Here is a 25882-nt window from a genome sequence, read left to right as displayed (position 1 = left end):
GATATCTATGATGAGATATTTACAACCACCTGGTCGATTTCACTGGTGGTGGAGATTTATTTCCCCGAGGGTATCACCAGCCCAGTAGTCAGCACTTTTGTGTTAACATGACTTATCTTTGATATGGTCATAATCATAAATCCACTGTTTGAAAAACTTTTAATTTTTGAAATACTAAGGCATTTCTATCTCAGGATTACTTTATGAAAACTTAAAAAGTGTGGTTCTCAATGCTCTTCAACTTCGTATTTTATTTGGGCTTTTTAACATGTTTTGTTTCGAGCTCACTAATCAGTCTTTTTGTAGACTAAATGCGCGTCTGGCGCAAATACCAAATTTTAATCCTGGTATCTATGATGAGTTTATTTAGTAAGTCTTACTTTAAAATCCTTGGTTTATTATATATGAATATAATTTTTTAAAATCAGGTTGTATTCCTCTATCATAAAAAGAGTATCATTGGAACAGGCCAGTAAATTACCTCGCATAATTTATCTTGTTGTATGTAAGTTCTACCAAATAACCTTATGATATTTCGACAGGATCCAGGGTAAACGACAGTCTCTATACCAATTGGATAGATCTAATTGAATAGACAATTCAAAAATCAATAAAACAATACTTTTTTCCACATTAAGAGACAACTATCATTCACGGACGACAAATCGCCTAATGTATACTACACTCATACTTATTAAATTTTTAAAGAGATTTGAAATTTTACTCAACCATGTGGCAATCGTTATTATAAAGGTTCTTTTTCCCGTTTATATTTTTATAGCCATTATAAATGTAAATCATCCAATAACAAAATTAGTCATTTTTGAAAACTAGAATAAACGCTTAAATTAATAATACATCAATCATATAGTGATTATCCTGCCTTAACCGATGAATTGCTGAATTTTTGTTTAGTCAGAACAGTTTTACAGATCTGCGTGCTTTTATCTTCATTTCGGAAAAATGTTTTTATACGATAAACTGTATTAAAGTCGGATATATATGGGTATTACGTCGTTAAACTGAAGCCAATCAGCTTAGCCGAATGATTTTGAATATATGTCCAGCTAGAAATGTTTCGGAAAAATGTATAACATTGGCGAATAGTTTCGATTTCTTTAACAGAATATTGTGTGTACCTTCATTTTCATCATTCATAAAAATAATTGGGAATTCCAACTTCAATCTATTATGTTGACCGACTTTTTTGTTTATATCCGGGATAGTGTTTTTTTTTAGGTCAGGAGTATATTTGTAGCTTAACAGTTAACAGTCGATCAGGAATTCATACATTATATATATTTGTTTAATTGGTATTGACATTTAAACCTTTTTTGTTACGGTTATTGTTCGTATTCATTTAAATTTCTTATAGAACCGTTTTATATTGCTTATTCACAAGATATGTTTACAAAATGACCTACTTATTTTGTGTAAGAAATATATAATATTTGTTGATCGAAAATGGATTCAAACACAGAGCAAAGTAAGTTGCATTTTATTTCGTTAACAATGACGTGGTTTTTTTTACTTTTCATATACGAACAATCAACAAATAAAATTGAAAGTTCAGGAGCATGAACATAAATAATTAATAAAGGAAATGAATATTTAAGACAGACAGCTAGATACCATAAACATACTATGTATACACAAGCCAGAGTCTGAGCTTGATTTGCTATATGATATAAAAACTAAACTTCTTATTTTGCAAATAAAACATTTGACATAAAAGTTCATATTTAATATGAAATAAAAATACATAATTAATACGAAATTACATCAACTAATATCATGTCAATTGAATAAATGACAAAGAATAGCAAAGGTGGGGAGAAAAACCTGCCCAATAAATAAACATATTTACATAGCTACTTCAAAAGATAACATAAAGGGCGGTATGTGGGTGGGTATTTGAACAAATTGTTTGAAAAGAATCACAAGTTAAAACATCAAATGCTGATGATTAAAGAAAGTGACCACAATGCACTTACACGTGAACTCGTGCTGACCCGCAAGGCCATTGACCAATAAGAATGATGATATCCAATCATGCATTGGTCATAAATGAAATTTCTCTACATGTGAAAACAAGTTATCTAATTTCAACAATTCATCGTTTAATTAAATAGGACACTCTGAACCTTTGACCAGACTAGAGACATCATACATTTACAGTATTAAAAGCTCACTCTTTTATTTAAGTTGGTTAGTAATAACCAATTAAAACAAAATTATCTTCTCTGCTGTCTTAAATTATTTTATTCGGCTTAATTTTCAATTAGCAAATGAAATTGGTTTTAAGACAGACAGCTAGATACCATAAACATACTATGTATACACAAGCCAGAGTCTGAGTTTGATTTGCTATATAATATAAAAACTAAACTGACGAAAAAAGGTCATTTATTCAAAATCATAAAATGCAAAAAATACATTTTGCAAATAAAACATTTGACATAAAAGTTCATATTTAGTATGAAATAATAATACATAATTAATACGAAATAACATCAGCTAATATCATTTCAATTGAATAAATGACAAAAAATAGCAAAGGTGGGGAGAAAAACCTGGCCCATAAATAAACATATTTACATAGCTACTTCAAAAGATAGCATAAAGGGCGGTATGCGGGTGGGAATTTTGAACAAATTGTTTGATAAGAATCACAAGTTAAAACACATCAAATGCTGATGATAAAAGGAAGTGACCACAATGCACTTACACATGAACTCGTGCTGACCCGCAAGGCAATTGACCAATAAGAATGATAATATCAAATCATGCATTGGTCATAAATGAAATTTCTCTGCACGTGAAAACAAGTTATCTAATTTCAACAATTTATCGTTTAATTAAATAGGACACTCTGACCCTTTGACCAGACTAGAGACATCATACATTTACAGTATTAATAGCTCACTCTTTTATTTAAGTTGGTTAGTAATAACCAATTAAAACAGAATTCTCTTCTCTGCCGTCTTAAGTTATTTTATTCGGCTTAATTTTCGATTAGCAAATAAAATTGGTTATGTAGACCATTTTATTTTCCGTCGGTAAATGGGGATATACTCAATTTTGTCCTAAATTATGGGGGACATAATATTCATTTGTATGTTCAATATGTTTAGCCTTATATAACGTAGTTTTTACTAGAAACATGTTATTTACATTCAAAGAGAACAAATCAAAGCGATCTGTAATAGTTTAGTTCGAATTTTGATTCTTTTAAAAGTTACCTTAATTGAATAAAATATATAAATTAATTCACTGATATTTAAAGATTCACTTTCAGATGAAAGACTAAACTTACCAGAGAAGAGTAGTTCTTCCAGTACTGGAGATACGTCACAAGGAAAACGAAGCTCAGGAGAGTCTGGTGAAAGTAAAGTATCTCTTTAGATTTAGTTTATATAAATTTATATCATTTGCTATCCATTTACGCACTGGTCCTATTAGTTTGTCTCAAGGAAAATTACAAAATATTTTAAATACCTTTGTTCTTGAAATGTACAGTGTCAAATATTTCATGCAATCAAGGCTCCGTGTTGAGATTACCGTATTTATTTTCGGCTGCAAAGAAGTGTTTCAGACTAAGTGTTTCTATATTTCTTTATCAATGCATACTTATATACTTACTTTTACATATATACTAGAACTTAGTTCAGTACAATGTAGACCCATTGGTGACCTTCCGCTGTTGTCTGCTCTTTGGTCGTGTTGTTGTCGCTTTGACACATTCACCATTTCCATTCTCAATTTTATACATTATTGTTTATAGGTCAAATGAATCCCCCTTCCGGTTACGGGATTTTCGCGCTGCAATGATGACCCATTGGTCACCGTGTAGAACGCCACATGCAAGGTGTCGGCTATGTTTGACACGGGGTGGCAATTTCGAAGCGAAGAGAATCTGTCAAAGTAAGTTCAAGTATCAAAATTTCTTTATTTAGAATTCTTAGTACCATATAATGTACTGCACGGAAGGAACTGCAACAAAATATATTTCCTGCAAGCAAAATCAGTCGTTTTCATTGCTCTGTTTTCTCAAACACCTCTCCCTAGTTTTCCGTGATGCAGATTTTAAGGCTTCATATGCAAATTTCTGGATAAAAAACTACTTTAGACGACTTCCCTCTGCATCATTTATTTAGAATTGAATTCCTATTATAGAATTTAATAAAATACCGTCTTCATGCTTAAAATTAATTGGTTTGAAAACTAGTTTTTTATCAAAATATAAAGTGTCGCTCGGGGTGTCAGATTTTGCATCTCTAGGGGTAGAGGCTTCCAATTAAAAACGAAGATATTTGCATATGATCGTGTAAATCTGTCTTTTGTCGGTTCCTTTTTAGTTCAAACACAACTACTATATTATGATAACAAATAAAAAAGTTTTTCAATTTGTCTGTTTTTTTAGTCATATAAGACATGTGCATTTGATTTTATAAACAGTAAAAAATGACTAAAAATATTTTTTTACAGGTGGAAGAAGATTTCTTTTCCTTTTCAGTTACTATCACGATCAGAAAAAAAGTCACTGATGTGGCTCAATGCACCGAAACATGGTGGAAAATCACAGAGCAGACCTCCGTATAAGATTTTGCCGAAGCCACCAACAGTCTTCCAAAGTTCATTATCAGGCTCCTATCGAAAGCGGACGTACACACCGCAAAAAGCTCTCGCTCAAAAAGAATTCGGTTACTCTCGTCAATGAAACACTCACCAGTATCTTTATCAACAAATGGCAATACAGCTCTGAGGAGACCTGCAGACGATGACACTTCTGTTCTTGTCTGCGATTCAAAATCTTGAGAAAAAAAATCAATTTGGCTGCTGATTTCCTAATTTTGGACCAAAAAGTATTTAACATATTTCAGAAAGCTTATGTAAGCGCAGAATGGTCAACCCTCAAGACGAAGAAATAAGTTTTGCAGTTCCAAATCGTAAGATACTATCAGATTTCATCGCCATGGACTTTGATACTTAGTATCCTAACGTCTTACCTCTGTGTAAGATATCTTGGTTCTAACATTGAAACATTTCATCATGTTCAAAGCGGCTGACATGGTTTCGTTGATACAAAATGTCTACTGTGCTTTCATTACCATAATGGGAGTTTGTTCCAAATATGTCACTGGCACTAGAAAGAACCGAGTTGATACGAAAAGGGCAATTTCCACAAAGTTCCGTTAGCTGAATCATTGATCACAAACACCAATCTCGATTGATGCCAATTGTCACCCGCCTTTCCTTAAAACTTTTAAAGACCAAATTTTTGGCGGATGGCGAGCTCTTTACGGCCTTTCAATCGTTAACCTAAATCTGTTGATGCCTCATGTGCTCTTTGACAAAGAAAAGGTCCAAAAAACTTGTCTACATCCAATAAGTGTTTGCTTTGTATTTATTTGGTCTTCTAGGACTGTTTTTCTTTCCTTGATTTTTTTCCATCTTCAAAACCATCAACAAATAACATAAACTAATGCCTGGTCACGCGTTTGAGAGGAACCTGATGAAGACCTTTGATACCAATGATAGAGTTTGACTGTTGGTGGCTTCGGCAAAATCTTATATGGAGGTCTGCTTTATGATTTTCCACCATGTGTCGGTGCATTGAGCCAAATCAGTGACTTTTTATCTGACCATGATAGTGACTGAAAAGGTAAAAGTATCATTTTAAAATTTCTAGCTTCAAATCAAAATATTTTGATTCATGTTAACTTTTTATGAAATCAAGAGCACATATCTTATATGACTAAAAAACAGACAAAATGAAGCTCTTTCAGTTTTTTGTTTGTTATAATGATACAGCAGATGTGTTTGAATTAAAAAGGATCAGACAAAAGACAGATTTACATGATTCATATGTAAATATCTTCGTTTTTTTGTTGGAAACCTCTACCCCTTGAGATGCAAAATCTGACACCCCGAGCGACACTTTATATTTTGACGAAAAACTAGTTTTAAAACCAATTAATTTTAAGTATGAAGCTGTTATTTTGTTAAATTCCATAATAGGAATTCAATTCTATATAAATGATGCAGAGGGAAGTCGTCTAAAGTAGTTTTTATCCAGAAATTTGCATATGAAGCCTCAAAATCTGCAACACGGAAAACTAGGGAGAGGTGTTTGAGAGAAAAGAGTAATGAAAACGACTGATTTTGCTTGCAGGAAATATATTTTGTTGCAGTTCCTTCCGTGCAGTACATTATATGGTACTAAGAATTCTAAATAAAGAAATTTTGATACTTAAACTTACTGTGACAGTTTTTCTTCGCTTCGAAATTGCCACCCCGTGTCAAACATATCCGACACCCCGCATGTGGCGTTCTACACGGTGTTGGTGGTCTTGTGTCAGGTTTTTGTCTCTATGAGACATTTCTTGTTTTAATTCCCTATTCTAATTGTAATAGTTCATCTTACATCTGCCCTTAATCAATTGAATATTTTAATAATGGGTACCGGTATATCACTGTTGTGGGTTAAAGATTTAGTTTAGTATTGATAGACAAAAACATTTTTGTTGAATTATTTAACAGGTTCACAAAGAAGAAGATGCATAAGTACAGCTTCAAGTACGGATTTTTCGTTCAAAGATGACCCACACTTGGACACAGGTACCTCACATTTAAAAGTTTTCTTAAACGCAAAACTCACAAATGTAGACGCTACGTTGCATTACACAAATGTGATTTGACTAGTTTCTAACAATCTTTCCATGATCAAAGAAAAATAATCAAAACACGACAAACTGCTATAGTAAAAAAAAAAATAATGTCATATAAAAATTTCCTTTACTGATACTCTCTCTTCTGTCTCAATGATAGGCACAAATATTGTGAATTTAGATAGAAACACTGTTTAATAAATTGAATTATTATCAGCAAACATCTCTCACACTTAAACCAAATGGTCCTTAGGTGGGACATGCAATACATTATACATTGTAGATAAACCCACAAATTTACCTTGAAAGGGATATTTATTTCATAATATTGTTATTTTTATCAGGTGTAATGATTGTATCTTTAGTAAACTTATTTTAAACGAGATTGTACATCCAAATTTTCATGGAGATATTGTTTATACCGAGTCCAGAAATTTAGATGCTATCCGGTAAACGAGTAAATCCTTTAAATTAATTTATTATAAATGTTACCAATTCAACACTTAAATTAGATCTTTAAATATTGAATTAATTGTATAAATTTTGATTTTGTTATAAGTAGATTAAAACCAAACTATTTATAATATTATTACATACATATACATAAATGCATATGCACATCCACGGTTACACAATCTGCCGATACTAGTTGTTTTGCATTATACAAGACCATGTATTTATCTAAATGTTAATGACGTCCCTACACTAAATACATATGATGTCCGATGTGTACTGAGTGAAAACTTAGTCTAAGATACATGGTTTATACAACGTTTAATATCCATCAATATGTTAATGTTAATTGAGGTGAACACAACCCTAACTTTAAAAGAGAGTCTACTGCACCACTAGCTATTTTTAATAATATATCACCAGTTTAAAAAAAAATATACGATTTTTGATAGTAACACGCGTATATTATGTTTGTTATATAGTAACACGCGTATATTATGTTTGTTATATAGTAACACGCGTATATTATGTTTGTTATATAGTAACACGCGTATATTATGTTTGTTATATTTGTTAGTTGGTTACGTCTGCAATGGTATAGCATTCAATTATCCATTATCATGTTAATATTTTAACCCTTTCAGTTTCCATACTGACAAATATAGGTACTGATGATACCCACCCAGTAGGAGACAGATCCCTACACGGAGATGACTATTCTGGAAGTATGTATAGCAAGTTTAACTGACCATAGTTAATATTTCTTTTATTTTGTTTAAAGGTTTGTTTAGTACACAAGATTCATATAAAAAAGAAGATGTGGTATGATTGCCAATGAGACAACTGTCCATAAGGGACCAAAATGACACAGACATTAACAACCATAGGTCATCGTATGGCCTTCAACAATGAACAAAGCCCATACCGCATAGTCAGCTAGAAAAGACCTCGATATGATAAAGTAAAGCATGTCTACATGAACACTTTTTTCTGGAATGATATAAACCATTATCAGTTGTTTTGACCGAGTTGGACGAAGTCCTAAATCTGCTTTTAGTATGCTGAGGCCGTGTTGGCGGGGAAATGTGGGTGCGTAATTAGATAATGAACTCATCCTATACATGCTACTGTTTCAATCTAGATTCCTGAAACTTCTCAAAAAGACTGATCATATGTTGACATTGAACACCTGCAAGTATGGAATTGTTTTGAGACTTTCTTTATAATATAATATAAACTTGGGCACTTATAGTCACAAATATTGCAACCAAACTATTTGAGACTTTAACCATTGTTTGGTATTATTTAGCATCAACTTATTATGATATTGTAATCTATTTGTAAACAATCTGGGTTTTTTTTCAAAAGCGTTGATTAAAGTTACTATAGAAATCAATAACTATGGTACACAATTTATCTTGATATCTGTCCTTTACAGGTTCACAGATAAATGTATCGGGAAAAACAGTCCTGATTGGTGAAACTATTAATTATATCATTCAAAAAGCCGAAGAAGATGAAAGTATACAGAGTAAGTGCGTTATATAGATATAGGAAGATGTGGTGTGAATGCCAATGAGACAACTCTCCATCCAAATAACAATTTAAAAAGTAAAACCATTATAGGTTAAAGTACGGCCTTCAACACGGAGCCTTGGCTAACACCGAACAACAAGCTATAAAGGGCCCCAAAATTACTAGTGTAAAACCATTCAAAGGGGAAAACCAACGGTCTAATCTATATAAACAAAACGAGAAACGAGAAACACGTATATATTACATAAACAAACGACAACTACTGTACATCAGATTCCTGACTTAGGACAGGTTCAAACATTTGATTGCATGATTAATTGCTATTTTGATAACCTATGACAACAGAATACACCAACTTGCTTGTATCTAATAATAATAAAAAATGTATAAATAATATTATTCAACTGTTTATACATATTGATAGTTTTATCAATATTTGATTGACTGGGACTTTCTCACATGTCATAGAACAAACCTTCATATTCCCCTCTTTGTATCATATTTTTCTTTGAGCATCATATTCCTCTCTTAAATTTTGGAAGTGCATCGTGCCACGTTACGCGCTGTTAACGTACAACACGTTTTGAATTTCTTTCTTTTTTAAATAGCGATAGCAAAATTCATTATCGTCACGTGTTCAAATTTATTTCAGACGTTAAAACAGAAAGACTTATAATTAACGTTTGTTTAGTACTGCATTTTTATCAATGTTTATGTTGTGTTTTGTTATAAAAAACCAAGTGGATTAGAAAAAAATGCATGCAAACTAATATCTTATGTTCAGGTAGTAAACACTTATTAGGCAGTGGGATAAAACATCCATTTCCCGTGCCTGAGGGAGATATGCAGATTTGGTCACCCAAGAATATTCGTATTGCACGAGGGCTTTGCTTAAAATAATAATATTACCTTTTTTCTATCAGGAGAAGAGATCTTTAAAGAAAAATTTAAGTCAATGGAAGAAGTTTTTGTTGAAACGAAAGGGTATGCTAATGCAAAGGAGAAATTAGAGACAAAACACCATGTGTTGATAACAGGATCACCTGGGGAAGGCACCACGCTCATAGCAAATAAGCTTGTAAGCGATAAAATTTCACAGGGATATTCTTTAAAAGAAGTTGACGATGTCAGACAACTACGTCAAGTTCACTGGAACAAACACCAAATAATTTTAATGGACGATCTATTCGGATACTCAGGAAGCAAAATCGACCAAAATCAGAAACTAGTTTCTGAGATTGGACACATTATTGAAGAAAGGATGAGATATGATGAATTTTTATTTGTAGTGATGACATGCAGAAATAGTATTCTTCAAAGAATCAAAACAAGCTTGAAAAGCTATCGAGTTTTAGATAACTCGAATGTTGTAGATTTGTCGGAGATTGAATTATCACAACAGGAACGACTAGAAATACTAGAAAAACATCTTGATAAATACCGATCACGGCAATCTATAGACCCAGTAATAAAGCAGGCGATCAGCAAATGCAAACATCCAGGTTTCCCTTATTGTGTTTACATGTTTACTCGTATCGACAAATTATTTGATCAAGGAAAACTTTTTTTTGATTCCCCTATTCAGTTTGTTCGAGAGGAAATACACGTTCTTTCTGAAAATGACCCCGACATTTACGCTTTATTATTGTTTCTTCTGATAAAAGATGGGGAGATTCAAGAAAAAACACTACAGTCGCTTGACGATAACTGCAACGAGTTTCATCTTTTACAAAACATTGGTAACTTTCCAAACGCTACACAGCTTGGTCGTCGTCTTTACTCTGCAATAAAAAGGGTTGATGCAGCGTTTGTCGTAAAAGAGAACTCCAACATTCACTTTAGACATTCATGTGTGTTGGAAGCTATTTGCTTTTCGTTTAGCCAAACTCTCGAACATCAAGCAGTTAAGTGGTTACCGTTTGATTTTATTGTGAAACGAATCAGAACTGACAGATCTGAGAAGTCAAATGATAATGAAATAGTAACAATAGGTCCGTCTGTATACGACTATCTGGCAGAGAGATTTATCAATGAAATAAAATTGGGAAATTTAGTCGAAGTGTGTAAACATGAAGCATTTCGAAATGGAAGATTCGTCACAAGTTTTTGCGCAATTTTGGAAGGATTATTGACTAACGACATTAACCAGTTTCGATTTATTCTGCAAATTACAGAAAGGGAAAACCATTTAGGAGCTTTATTTAATGGCTCTTTATTGTACTGGTCTGCCTCCTTAAATTCAGAGCTATTATGTTCTTCATTACTTGCAAAACATTTCTATGATAACATAAAAAATCAATTTTGGGTTCGAATTCAAGCTTCTGCTGCCCTTGTTCCAGCCTGCTGGTACGGTTTCCAAGAAACGGTGTTGAGTTCTTTGCTAGAATTAAATGCAGATATCAACAGTGCAATGCATAAAGAACGCAGGTTACAAACCTATTTGTGTGATTTTTGTACTGTTCACGATGACGAAGGAATGACTGTTATCCAGGCTAGTGTATTCGGAGATAATTTACAAAAACATGTTACCCTTGCTTATCTCCTAAAAAACGGGGCATGTTTTAAAGAATTTTCCTACAACAAACCATTGATAAAAGCCATAGAAATCTATGACGAGGTATTAAAAAACGGTTCGAAAGATATAGTTACTGCAAAGATGACCATACAAACATTATTAGATGGAGGCGCTAACGTTAACTGGAAAGATCGACATGAAAACACAGCTCTTTGGTATGCCGTCCTCAACGACAATGTTGAGATTGTAGAACTGATTATTGCTAAATCACAGTCTATTTTTCCTCATTCCCTTCTTCCGTTTTCAAGAAGTTTAAACATGGTGAAATTGATAGAACAACACAATATCGATAAGGATTTTCACCAGACAGACGTCAGTGGTAAAACTTTGCTGCATCGGGTCCAACACGAAAGTTTGATATCTTATTTCGTCAACAAAGGTTGTTCGTTAAACCAAAGAGACAAGAATGGAAGAATTCCCCTGTTTTATTCTAATTCGATTGCTATTTACAAAGAATTCATGGCAAGAGGATCTCCTATCAACACTACAGATTACTATGACAAAACTATTCTCCATTTTATAAAGCGTCAGGATATAATTGAATATATCTTAAATACCGCGTCTGACGAGGACATAAAACGATACATCAATAAAGTTGACAAGCTAAACCGTACTCCGATGTTTTCATGGACATCACCACACATTATAAAGCTATTTCTGGAACACCATGCAAATGTTAACCATCAAGCCGAAAAATATAGCGTAAGCGAAAGTGAAGCAAGCAAAGGAAAGTATATCTACGAAGAGATTATAGATTCTGCAAAGCAAATGAGACTGTCATACATTTATTCAGCTAGATTTATAATGAGCCTTGATGATAATCTGTCCGAGGTTTTGTCAATTGAAACTGGACAATCTGATGATGCTGCAAATACAATTTATCACAGTCACCAAACGTCTGGTATGTCGTCAGAATCAAATAGTTCAACAAAATCAACAAACGCAAGTAGCAGCAGCGACAAAAGCAACGAAGACAATGCTGAAGAACCAGATACAAAAAACTATTCAGTTGCAATGAAACTCGCTCTGATTGGTAAACTTTCAGTTGAAATTGTAGAAATTTTGATTTCATATGGTGCAGATTTCAGTTTAAAAGACTGTGAAGGTAAAACAATTCTTCATTGTATACTTGCGCCAGAAAACAAAATAAAACAAGTAGCAGACATTGTCCAGAAAGTCCTGGGAGCCTCAAAATCAAAGGATTTACTGAATATTCAAGATGCATATGGAAATAGTGCAATTCATTTGGCTTGTTCGTGCAAAGAAATAAATAAACTATCACAAGAAAATAAAACTGCAGTTATTGAGATTTTATTAAAAAATGGAGCAAATATGCATTTGTTAAATGACAACCGCGAAAGTCCCTTACATTGTTTGTTGAAGTGTAATTGTTTAGGAAAGAAAAACATCTTAGTTTTAATAGAGAAATATTCCCATGGGAATTTGAACGTTTATGGTCAAAATAAATGGTGTGAAATACCACTGGAAAGTCTTTGTTTAATTATGGATCAGTCAAAACATTTTTTAACGGACTCAAGAAAAACAATTACGTTTTTGTATAAAGATGAGCTATTGAAGAAATACTTGTTTTCACACCTTGATTTTGTCTTTAAAAGTTGCAATATAGCACTACTGGTTGCGATAGTACAATGTTGTCCTGAGTTTCTCTCAAGGGAAAATGAAGAATTACAGGATTACTTCAAGGACCAGCAACATTTCCAAAGCGTTCACTTGTGGGTACTTTTTTCCTTGATAGATTTGCCTGAACGAACATTTTGGTTAAAACAAATAGAACTTCAAGTTGATGAAATCCATTTCTTGCTTAGGGAATGCATTCTTCATATTCATGACGGTAAAGTTTTAATAACTGTACTGGAAATATTACTTCGCCATGTTCCGAATATAAATGAACTCAACACAGAAGGAACATCTTTGCTAATAACTGCTACAATGGCAAGTAGATATCAAAGTAAGGAAATTCACCGGATTGTTCGACTTTTCCTCAATTTGGGGGCCGACCCAAACGTACAAGATAAGGACGGATTAACTCCCTTTCATCACTGTATTTTATCCAGCACCAGAGACGATCGAGTTCTTAGATGCGCGGAAATATTCAGAGAAAAGAAAGCAAAGTTTGATATTGGTAATTCTCTTTTATTAGCGGTTGATATCAACAGGCTTAGAACAAAAACGATCAAATATTTGCCTTCTAGTGTACTTCCTCATCAGAAAGATGAAAAAGGAAACGCTTTGCATCATCTAGTAATAGCCTATTCCAAATATGGACGCAGTTTCAGAGTTTCAACGTCCTCATTAGTAGCTCTTGTTGACAGAGGTGTTGATATCAATATGTACAACGATGATGGAGAAACACCACTTCATCTTGCAATGAAACGACAAGTACAGTCCCATGTAATAATAGACATGCTACGAAATGGTGCAGATGTAAATAAAAAGAAAGGCCATCAAGCTTGTAGAAATTCCACTCGTGGACTCGACAGAGAAATAATAGAACAAAAAGACGAGACTTGTCTTAGCGATGGGAATAGATCAGCATTTCAATATATGTTATTGTATTTAGACACAACAAACATGGCGGTAGTGAGAGAAATGCTAAAATATGGGGCGGATCCATTTCACAAAGACATTCATGGTCAAAATTCCTTTCATCATATCACAAGCATGATGAGACCTAATTCATTAAAAATTCTCCTCCTGCTTTTACACAAGTTTGAAAATTCTCAGCGTGACATGAACATTCAAGACAATTATGGAAATACTGCATTACACAATGCATGCACATTTAGTAATAAGGATGACGTATGGTGTACTTCTTTACGTGTTGTTGTTACCCGCATACTTCTGGCCAAAGGTGTGAATTTAAACGAGGTAAATAGACACAATCAAACTCCTTTTCATTCACTTATCTTTCAATTTCATAAATATGTCACATGTTTCCGAAGTGAAATTAAGAAATTCATTCATAACATTGTAGCTTTGATTAGCTTGTTTCTTTCATACGACGCTGATTTGGGGATAAGAGACGACAAAGACAAGTCGGCTTTGGACTATGTTGAAATGTGGAAACTTGATGATATAAAACAACTGATAGACAATACAACGACACCAGAGGATTTATTCAAGAAATTAGAGGTTCGAAGTGCTACGAAATCGACGAATGAAACAATGGTTGACTTTGAAGTTGATCACGGCACATAACTTTCTGTGAAAAAAGCAACTGTCTAGATATTTTCAAGGCATTGTATGTTACAAGCTGCATTCAATTAGATAACAAATGATGTATATAATTGAATAAAAGAATAAAGGAAATTAGAATTAGATCAAAATGAAATAGAATGAGGAAAAAGTAATAGCAACTAGTTGTTACAGGTTTGAAATTACTAAGAAATTGAAAACTCACACTACAAGTTAAACAAATTCAAAATGAATTCCGTTTTACAGTTTTGAACTTATGAATAGATATTTTCTTCTACTCAAAGTTATATCAAAGGAGCTAAAGTACACATATTGACACTGGAAAATGCAGGAGAACTAAACGTGTCCATTTTATTAAGTATTTTATTTATTGTCAATCAATAATTTTTCCTTTGACCATTTTTTGATTTCAAGAGGGCAAAAGTACGCTCATAAATGAATCTTAATTGATTCCGGTTGTACCAAATAAACATTACAGACAACAAATGTGCATGAAATATAATAATTGGGTTTTGGTGGTGGTGGTGGTGGTGGTGGTGGGCAATGCCGCTTACTCAAGATCGTTAATCTAGGAGGGTAATATTATTAATATTGTATTTGCAGTCTGATTATTAAAGCATGGACCATTTATTTCTGGAAAAAAATGAGCGAAATTTTTCAAAACAAATTCAACACAAGACTATGGATTGTTACCTAAATATGGTCAAAAATTAATCAAATTTTAGTAAAAAGTAGTTTATTTCAGAACCTTTTTCTAAAAGTACAAAATGAAACAGCACGCTAAATAAATGTGTCAGCGAAGATGAACCTTTGTGGTGATGATAGACATATCATACGGCCAAATTGTATTTTCAAATACAGGAATACGTAGACTTTTAGTATTGAATTTATTACTTAACAACATAAACGGTATCAATGAAAACTTTAGGGAAGGATGTAAATTAACTACTGGCATGTCGATACCATAAAAATAAACTCATCATAGAAATCAGAATTGGAATTTTGTATTTTCGCAATGCGTCTGTTTCTTCTTCAAAAGACTCATCAGTGACGCTCGAATAAAAAAAATGTGAACTTTGTACTTTATTCGGCCGTTTTAACTTTTTGTTTATTCGAGCGTCACTTATGAGTCTTTTATGAACAAAACTGGGGTCTGGCGTATATATGAAATGCAAAATACAGGGGGCAATATCTTTTTATGTTTACATGTTTTGACCTCTTTCAATGTGTTGTTAACTGTTATCTAAAAATAATTAAACTGTTAACCAATTTTGTTAACTGTTATCAGCATTATTGTATTTGTTGTTAACTGTTTTTGCCAAAATCGAGGTGTTGTTTACATGTAAACGGACACCCTACCCCCTCCCCAAATACAGCTAATGTAATATATTCATGAGGTAGGAAAGCCTTACTATTTTAAAAGTTTTGTTAACAGGAAATTCATAATTATGACCCTTGTCAATAACTCATGTCAACACAGAAGTGCTGACTACTGGGCTGGTGATACCCTCTGGGAATTACAACTAAACCAGCAGAGACCATATGTATAGTGTTATCAAAACGGAAATTACCATACGTCATTTAGTTTTATTATATTTCATGTTAAAATGTCATATTTTGATTGCTATTACGAGGGTGTCAATTTATTCAATCACATGGCTAGGCGGGTGACAATTTTTTTGAAAGGTTTTTTCGAGGGGTAACGAACTGCTCTATCGCCCTTTCAGATATGTGTTGTTTAATATATCATACTGAATGTCCTATCATTACTGTCTTTTACAGAATAATTTTATTATTAAAGTATGTTCTATGACGTCACGTACATAACAACGTTACGGGTATTAGAAAACACAATGCTTATGGTTTTTTTTGTTTACAGTAAAATAATAAAATCTTAGACAAAACGTAGAACTTAACCATTGTATTTAATTACTTGATGTAAATTCAATGAAATGTCATTTAAATCACGATGTTATATTGGTCTGGACAAGAGGGTAACATTAAAAAAATGTCACCCGCTCAGTCATGTGATAGAGTAAATAACACCCTCGTTGAATTAATCAAATAATTGATGTTCAGACATGTCGCTTGGAACGATTGGAAAAAAGTGAGTCTCTAAAGGAATAAGAAATATTGAATGATCAAAATAGAAAACCATCCATTCAGTACATGCAAGTATAAAAAAAAGTAACAGTCTTTAGGTTGTGCGGGAAATGTTAAAACACGGTGCAGGTCCATTCAAAATCGAAGCACAAGGACGAAATGCATTTCACATTATCTCTAGGATCACATCAAGTTCATTGTACTCCATTTCATTTAATGGTTCATAGATACATTTTTCTAGCAAAGCTCTTTGATATTACAATAAACGATGGAGATGGAAAAAGCGTTTTGGATTATATGGATACTTTGAGAAACAGTCACTTAAAACATCTTGTTAATAATACTAAAAGTCCAGAAGTTTTACTGAGATCTTACAAATACTTACTGAGTGACAAAGTAAACAAATTAAGAGTATAACTTACTACCAGGGTCACTTTTTATATCGGAAGCCTGCAATCAGTTTTGAGACTTCAATAATTGAGGAAATAAAAACGAACCCCCAATCTTAAACTTGATGGGATCGTTTAAAATTTTGCATTGATTATACCGGATCTTCAAATAAGCTGGTTTTGAGACGGTTATCGAGCTCTTTCCGGATTGTTTTCTTTTTATAGAGGCTCTAGAATATATAAGCGAATCAATTGTCAGCTTAAGACAATACATGGAAAGGGCTTATATATTTATAGGAAGATGTGGTGTGAGTGCCAATGAGACAACTCTCCATCCAAATAACAAGTTAACCATTAAATGTCAATGTTCGGCCTTCAACACGGAGCCGTGGCTAACACCGAACAAAATTACTAGTGTAAAACCATTCAAACGGAAAAATCAACTTATGTCTTTAACTATGTAGGGGACTCATTTGATTAGTGCATTTAATAAAACATATACAAGCAGTAATGTAATATTTTCCAATGTTATTTGTTTCTTGTTAGCACTAACGCTTTGTCAAATTAAATTAATTCTTTTCTATCATTAAAAATTGGAATTAAAATCATATTTTGAGATTGTTTATTCTTGATTTCAGTTTATTTGTAATTTTTTTTTTTATTATTTTGCTGTTGGTTTGATGCCTTTACATGGTTAGTGTATTCGAATCTGGGAGTCCCATATATAAAACAAGTCAAGTTTATATGATAAATATAGATTCTTTCATTGATAACAGAGGATTATCGGAATTATCGAATCGAGATAGTAAAATTATTAATTTTAAAGTCCGAGCCTAGTCGGGGACTTTAAAAATTATAATTTAAATCCACGAGTAACTATGTAAGAATATAATGATTAAAAAATAAATTTTCTTTTTTTTGCTAAAAAAAGGTTATGGCCCTTAAAATCATCCACTGATCGTTATAGATCACCGACAACCACACGTTGATCAAATTTTATTATACAATGGGTTCGGAAAGGGATAAATGTCCATAGAATTAGAGAAAGTATCATAAACTTGTAAGACAGCTTCAATTCAAGAAATTAAACATTTGATATTCAACACGTTGCAAATATTGGATACTTTATAAAACAGCCATTTAAATTGAGTGCATAAGTTTATTATTTTTATCCATTCGTCCATTTTTTTCTAGAATTGCTGTTTCTTATCGTTATTATGCTTGCTTTTGTATGCTTAGTTTTCTGTCATAAATTAGTTATGTCTATATAACAACAAAGATGTTATTGAATTATATTGTTATGAATCTTTTGAAATGTCAACAGAGAGAGAATGAATTAGTAATTTAATTTTATTCAAATGATGAACTCTTAAATATATCTTTAACATTTTATTAATAAATTTGAATGGTGACCAGTATCTCTAAATCTAAACAATTTTGATTTTATGAAAATAATTTGAAAAATGCCTTCTTCATGAAAAAAAGTGGACATCATACAATAGATGGAGATTCGTCTCACCGGCACTCTATATTTATATTTATCCTGCAATTGGGTGTCCTACTATACAGATACAGCCCTACATATATTGCTATGCTGTATCTGTATACTATACAGATATCGCTTTAAAGCTCCGCCCACTGCCGGACTGAGTATTGTTTGAACCTGTTTGACCTCAGGATGTGTATTCCTGTTGCATTCCAATGACGATGAAAATTGTCGATTTCAAAACTTGAACGTGTATGATTGTGTTACAAAATCAACCATGTCAATTTCAGCATGCATGTTTAGTGAAATTCCATGTCAAGTCTGAAGCGTAGGACAACTCGTACACTTCTGTGTCAAATTGGACAATGTTTTGTTATTTGTTTTTACTATTGAAATTAGTTGTTATGTTAAAATAGATAAGTATTCACCTTTAGCGATGTATTATAATTGTTGACCATTCGAGATTCATTTTGTGCGAACCCGTCTTCAGCGTAATGTGTGATTTTGATATTACTACGCTGGCCTCAAGGGTTCACAAATCGAAAATAAATGCTAAATATATGTAAGTTTTTGTGTCTTTCAAAACACAAACAATATACAGAATTAATTGCAGGATAAAGACAATAACTGTTTAGTGTCTTTAAATATCAGCTGTATTTGTACTCGGCTCGAAACAGGTGTAGTAGCTCGCTAAAAGCTCGCATACACCTTGTTTCCTAGCCTCGTACAAATACAGCTGATATTTAAAGACACTAAACAGTTATTGTCTATATAATTCGTCTAAACATCATCTGAACAATGTCAGATCTGTGAATTTGCTTTTGCTTGATAATTTAGTTGGTCTGTAACTACTCCATTTTCATGCCTTATATATCATATACTCACTGTATTACGACACTAGATTAAAACTTACGAGGAAAGGTAAAACCTGGTCACCGAAAACTCTGTTTTCATAGAGTGTATGTGGTCGAGTGGTCTAGCGCGTTGGAAACAGTGCAAGGCAATCTTATGCCACGATATATTAGTAGCATCAGTTCGAATCTTGACTAGGGAAGGTCAAATGTTTTACGAAAGATCTAACATAAGAATGCTGTTTAGACGAATTGTGTATACAGATGTATTTAGTTATCAAAGGTACCAGGATTATAATTTAGTACACTAGACGCGCGTTTCGTCTACAAAAGACTTATCAGTGACGCTCATATCAAAATATTTATTAAGCCAAACAAATTAAAAGTTGAAGAGCATTGCAGATTCAAAATTCCAAAAAAGTTGTGCCAAATACAGCTAAGGTTACATGTATCTATGTATTGTCAGACTTGTAGCACCTTCACTGCTTTTGATCCGATGAATACAATCTGATGAAGGGTCGTCATTGGTTCGGACTTACTTATATTTTGTATTAGACATGATGCTTTTCATGCAGCTTATGAATGTTTTTTCACTTTCCAACCTTCTGGCCTGAAACCTACTAAAGTTTGTTTTTTTGGGTTATAGAACTCATTTTCAAACAGTAAAATCTTCTCAATTATAGCAGAAAAAAAGAACAGACAGACTTAAGATGAGAAGCAAGAAACTTATTAAAAAATAAACCGAAAAAGTATACCAATGTTCTTTATATTATATGTTAGCAAAACACGGTTTGTGGCCCCTGGTGTCGTTACTTTTGTGTATCATGCGCGTTTAAAACTTTCAAAAAGTTTAAAATTGAGAAGTTCACATGATAGATAAGATATAAAGATATAGTGTTGTATATACAAACAATAAGCGATTTCTTTAGTAATCAATCGGGGCATAAGTATTTTGAAAATAAAACAATGTTTTTGCTATAAAATCAAGTTCAATCCAACTTTTTCTACATTTGAAAATGCAATCAGCAAGTCAGGAATATGACAATTTTTGTCAATTCGTTTGATGTGTTCTATCATTTGATTTTGCTATTTGATTCAGGAATTTTCGTTTTGAGTTTTCCTCGAAGTACAGTATTTTAATGATTTTACTTTTGACTTTCTGTATTGTTCAAGGTCACCGGCACTGTTTACTGCCAATGTTATGGAGAGGTCACTATTCCATAGTGATATACAACTACTTACTACACATTAATTGTCTGAACATCAATAATAGTTGTCATTGTTAAGACTATAAACTATCAAAAATAAGACTAACGAAAATCTTTTTAGTTTTAGCAGTCACAGTTTGTCGTATGACTGTTTTTTGTTCTAACATAAACGCTGGATTGTCAAAATCATCTCTAGATATGTCAGAGACTGTGGCAAAAATACTAAATGACATCAGTTCTTTAAATCGCAGTTGAAAATAGACTCATCATAGATGCCAGGACTAAATTTTATATATACGCCATACGCACTTTTCGTCTACAAAAGACTCATCAGTGACGCTCGAATCCAAAAACGTTTTAAAAAAAAGCCAAATAAAGTACGAAATAAAAGAGCATTGAGATCCAGAATTCCTAAAAGTGTTTGAGATCCAAAATTCCTAAAAGTGTTTGAGATCCAAATTTTATAAAAAAAAGTTTTGTCGATCGAAATGGTGCAATAAAAATCAAGGATTAGCATAACTTACATTTACTAACCGTGATCTTGAATTAAGGTAACACGATACCGAATGGCATATCTCCTGATTTCCAAACTTTTTGGCACACGTGTTCTTTGAATCAAGTTACATCGGAATATGTAATAAAAAATAGGGGTCACCATTTTTGTTTTCTTGGTATTTTCATAAGAAAACGTCAATTTTGTCGACAGATTTACTTAGGTATATAGGGGAAATGTCTATTTTTTCGGCTTGCCTTTTTAGATTTTCCAATGGATGGCTATGTTCTTATATACGGAAAAAAACAAAAAACTAACATAATATCCAGGATTGCATTCTGAATCCATACACGTATAGAAACTTATATGTCACCATCCTTGTTTTTGAGATAAATGGCTTCAAAGTTGATCGATACCCTTAGAATTTGGCCGAAAACGTGTGACGTTATTGAATACAGAATGTAACGTTATTCCTACTCAGAAAAATGGAAAACAAAATATGTGTCGGAAACTGATTGGTATTTTCATTTCCCCTGTCGGCTGTCGTAAATTTCCTAGTAATGCAATATGAAATATTTCGTCCTGCACATGGAAATTTCACTCAAATGAATTAACATTAATTTTGTCTATTTTTCACACCAAACGAGCATATTGTCATTCAGTGGTTGTTGATTGTTTATGTGTTACATATTTGTTTTTAGTTAATTGTTTAATATAAACAAGGCCGTTAGTTTCCTCGTTTAAATTGTTTCACATTGTCATTTCGGGGCCTGTTATAGCTGACTATGCGGTATAGGCTTTTCTTTTTATTAAAGGCCGTATGGTGACCTACAGTTGTTAATTTCTGTGTTATTTAGGTCTCTTGTGGACTGTTGTCTCATTAGCAGTCATACCACATCTTTTTTTATACGTATATACTTGAAACTTGCTAGAACTGGTTGGTTCAACGTGAATCTTATGATAATAGTTCATGAATAAATCACCGGAAAGATAAAAGATCTTAATTCTAAAATTTAATTTAAATCATGAAAAATACCTTCAAATTTTTATAAAGTTCACGTGGAAATAACATGAAAAAATTCACGTGTGATTTGAATAACTGAGATTTTATCTCCATCCTTTAAGACAAAGATGGTATCATCGCTTCATCTATGCAGAAATAGAGTACTTAAAAAATTTGATCCAGTTACACAGTAATATGATTGCTCGGCCACGGTTTTGGTAGTTGTTTAACGTTCAGTGGCAAATAGTTCATGCATGTTCGGGATGATACAGTACAATATTGAAAACAGTTGTTTATAAAAGACACATGTAATGCACCCGTCAAAAAAGGTTGAACATTCTGTTAGTTGTGAAAATTATGAGTGAAAGTAATTATCCTGATAAAATACACATTCTAAAAAATAAAATAACAAAACTCAAAGGAAATTTCAGAACTCACATTCTTGATTTGCTACATACATAAGTATAGCGTACTCTGCGTATAAATGTGTCAGTTGGTTGCTAAGAAAGTCGGACAAACATTGCGAATTGTACGCAAGCTTTCACAAAATTCCAGTCTCTTATTTGTGGAAAATTATTTACAAAACAAATCTTGAGATCAGATATGCATTCTTTATAAGTAAAACAAACTACGAAATATAAAGGATCCAGCTTGAAATTCCATATGTAGGAGATGTAAGTCGGAGTCTGTACTCTGCGTGCCCTTTTTTTGTTTGTTAACAAAATGCCTAATCTAGCAACCTGTCATGAACAAAAAATAAAGAAAATCCAGACGATATGCGCAGCTTTAATATTTTAAAAGTTTTAACACCATGTTCATAATTTTAACTTGAAGCAAAAAGTCTGTAGCGCTAAATACTAAGCCGTATATACCCTATATACCAAGTGCGGGATTGGCGGTTGAACGGACACAAGTGACACAATATGATGATACGTGCCTATTTTTGTGACAAAACGTATTTTTGAATATCCAGTTCATATAATGGAATAGTTATTTGAAAAGATACCAATAATCGAGTAAAAGTGTTAGAACGCGAACTTCTTTTAACAAATGAAATGTTTGACTTAAGTGCTGAAATCCCAAAGTTTGATAAAGACGATTTAGTGAGTACTACCCATTCTAATAGCTTACATCTCAGTGAGCAAAATAGGAGTGATGATGTTCTCGTTAACTGTTGACGTCGCAAAAGTAAATAATTTACGCCACAACAAAAAAGAGGTCGATGTATGAAGTCATTAGTTGGTCAAATGTCTCAAATTCTAGATTGAAGTGAAGCAATTTTCGACGAAGCGATACGGTTTATAACAATATTGCTTATTGAAATTTTAGTCCACCAATATGTTGTCCAACATGTTTCTGATATCGTCTTTCAATATAGCAAACCATAAATCAACATTTGTCTCTTTTTAAAATTTCGCATTTTCATTGATAAACCTTATTATCATTTCGAAAATCTAAATTACTAGCATATTGTCTCACAAAAGGTGTTTTGATAACAATTAGTGAAGTTTATCAACAATTTTGTGATGAATAATGTCAAACAACAAACATCATTTCAATTACATTAAGTTCAGGTGGCTGACACAGTATAGTAACAATTTAATGTCGAGATGACTACTTAAAGATAAGCACACACTTACTACAAATTTTAAGAGATAAAGCACTGTGTGTTCATAAATAGCTCTATTTGTCATTGTTTCAACTTAAAACTATTCAAAAATGTTGCTAGCTACATTTTTCTTGTTTGTCGTCTCATTTAGTTGTTCGGTTGTTTGGTGTTTTAATATCAAAGCTGAATTATCCAATTCTCCTTTATATATTTCTGCGGCTGTTTCGAAAATATTGGAGGACAATCAACTCTTCGAATCGCAGTTGAAAGTCATGGCAAACGAAATGGAGAATTATAAATCGAGGATAAAAGTACTAGAAAGTGATCTTGCATTTACTAAAAGTGAGCTTATATCAACGAAACAGAATGCAAAAGATACCAATAATCGAGTAATAGTGTTAGAACGTGAACTTCTGTTAACAAAGGAAATGTCTAAAACAAGTGCTGAAATACCAAAGTTTGATAAAGATGATTCCGTGAATCAATCTCATTCTAGTACAATACAAATCAGTGGGCAAAATAGAATTGATAATGGATACGCAAAAGATGCGGTTTACCAAGAATTCAATTTGCCTGACAATAGTGATACCTCAAAGGATATCAAGCGACTTTTAGGTATGCAATTGTATTGAATTTTGTGTAATACAAGTAGCATTTTATTTGTTGAAAGGGTGATACATATTTGGAATACACAAGAAATTCTAGTTTGATCATGATTTACACTACAATAAGGCGTTGTATGGTATCTATGATGACTTTATTTAGAATAATATGTATTATCCCAGGCTTAATATTTTTCTAAGATTTTGATTGGTTAACGCACGTCGTTTCAAAACCGATAACCTCTGGGTATTGGTGACCCATATACCCGGATGAGGCTGACCATTATCCCAGGGAACTTCACGCAAGTTTTCCTTAGTTCAATGGTTAATCATGGTTGCTCCTTGTGAAATTTTGATACCGGGGATAAATTCGTTCTCTACGTTCATATCCATAGACATGATATATGGGTATTTTAACACCCTTCAGTACTCTGTTCATCCTTCGGCTGCGCCTCAGGGTGTTAAAATACCTATATCTACGGATATGAACGTAGATTACTTATATTATCCTTTTGCATATAATTGCAAATGAAAAATTACCATTTCCATTACTTTATCAAAATCAGTCCGACTTTATTATAACTTTTCACGTTGATGTTAATATTTGTGTTATGTCACAAGTATTATTTTATTTTATGACAACAAAAAAATAGTAACTAAGATCAAGAATATTGTAAATATATTTCAAATCAAAACGAAAAAGAGTTTGCATTCTGATATAAAGAACTCCGATACCCCACAATGCATGTGTATACATAACAGCACTTCAAAAATAATAAATAAAAAATCATGCCACATAAAAATCAACTATTAAAGAATAACGAATAAAATCGGTTGTGTAACCAACTCAAACGTATGCTTTTTTGTTAATAGAATATATTTGAAAAAAATGGCATTACGAATATTTTCTCTAAATCACGTTTGAATTTGTAATTTGCGTATGTAAAATTTTACCACAACTGATACAGAATTATTCTTTTTCAGTTGGAGATAACTTTCCTCCGGTCGTTGCATTTTCCTCTACTATGGACAGCCACAAAGAAAACTTAGGTATCGGACAAACTGTTTTGTTTGAGCACGTTATAACAAATATTGGAGGTGGCCTTGACCCAAACACCAGTATTTTTAAAGCTCCAATTACTGGTGTATATCATTTTGACGTCGTCATAATGAGTCACCATGGAGAGGATATGGAAACAGAAATAGTTAAGAATGGAAATGGGCTCGTCCGACTGTATTCTGGTAATGGTGACACTTGGGGTGTAGGCATGCAGTCGGTAGTGATCCAGATGATTGCAGGAGATGATGTTTGGGTTAGAGTTTATAACAATCCATCTATTAATGACGGAAATATTCGTGTTTTTGGAAGCCTTTGGTCATCTTTCTCTGGGTTTTTGGTTCAATAAATGAGTCCTCATATACAGCTTTTTCCTGGCTTGGCTTTACTTGTGGTTCAGTATGTTTGTATTATTATGAAATACTGGTTTTTTCAATACATCTTGGCTTTGAGACTTACTGAAAAGAATTAAGATGTTGAAAGGTAGATCGGGGAAATAAAATTGATACCGTTGATTAACTAGAGCATGTACTGCATATGAAGATAAATTCAAAAGCAGTTTAATGAACTGCTAAAAGATGTTACCCCTGAATAATAGAATAATGACAAAGCATAAAGTGCAATGATAGT

The 25882-nt window shown here is 32.7% G+C and overlaps 2 protein-coding genes across 2 annotated transcripts; both read left to right on the top strand.

The window, feature by feature from the left end:
• The first annotated feature begins 1351 nt into the window (after positions 1–1351).
• LOC134693460 (uncharacterized) lies at positions 1352–14559 on the top strand. The gene is made up of 6 exons (XM_063554291.1): positions 1352–1486; positions 3299–3388; positions 6544–6621; positions 7769–7849; positions 8563–8655; positions 9584–14559. The coding sequence occupies exons 1-6, from the start codon at positions 1465–1467 to the stop codon at positions 14452–14454; spliced, it is 5235 nt and encodes a 1744-aa protein (XP_063410361.1). The 5' UTR covers positions 1352–1464; the 3' UTR covers positions 14455–14559.
• Positions 14560–23637: 9078 nt separating this feature from the next.
• Positions 23638–25601, top strand: LOC134692322 (collagen alpha-1(X) chain-like). Its single transcript, XM_063552774.1, has 2 exons — positions 23638–24208; positions 25180–25601. The coding sequence occupies exons 1-2, from the start codon at positions 23704–23706 to the stop codon at positions 25599–25601; spliced, it is 927 nt and encodes a 308-aa protein (XP_063408844.1). The 5' UTR covers positions 23638–23703.
• Positions 25602–25882: the final 281 nt, after the last annotated feature.

Source organism: Mytilus trossulus, chromosome 12, assembly GCF_036588685.1.
Source record: "Mytilus trossulus isolate FHL-02 chromosome 12, PNRI_Mtr1.1.1.hap1, whole genome shotgun sequence".
Taxonomy (NCBI): Eukaryota; Metazoa; Mollusca; class Bivalvia; order Mytilida; family Mytilidae; genus Mytilus; species Mytilus trossulus.
Note: the sequence above shows the minus strand (reverse complement) of the source record. Positions and strands in the feature narration are given on the sequence as shown.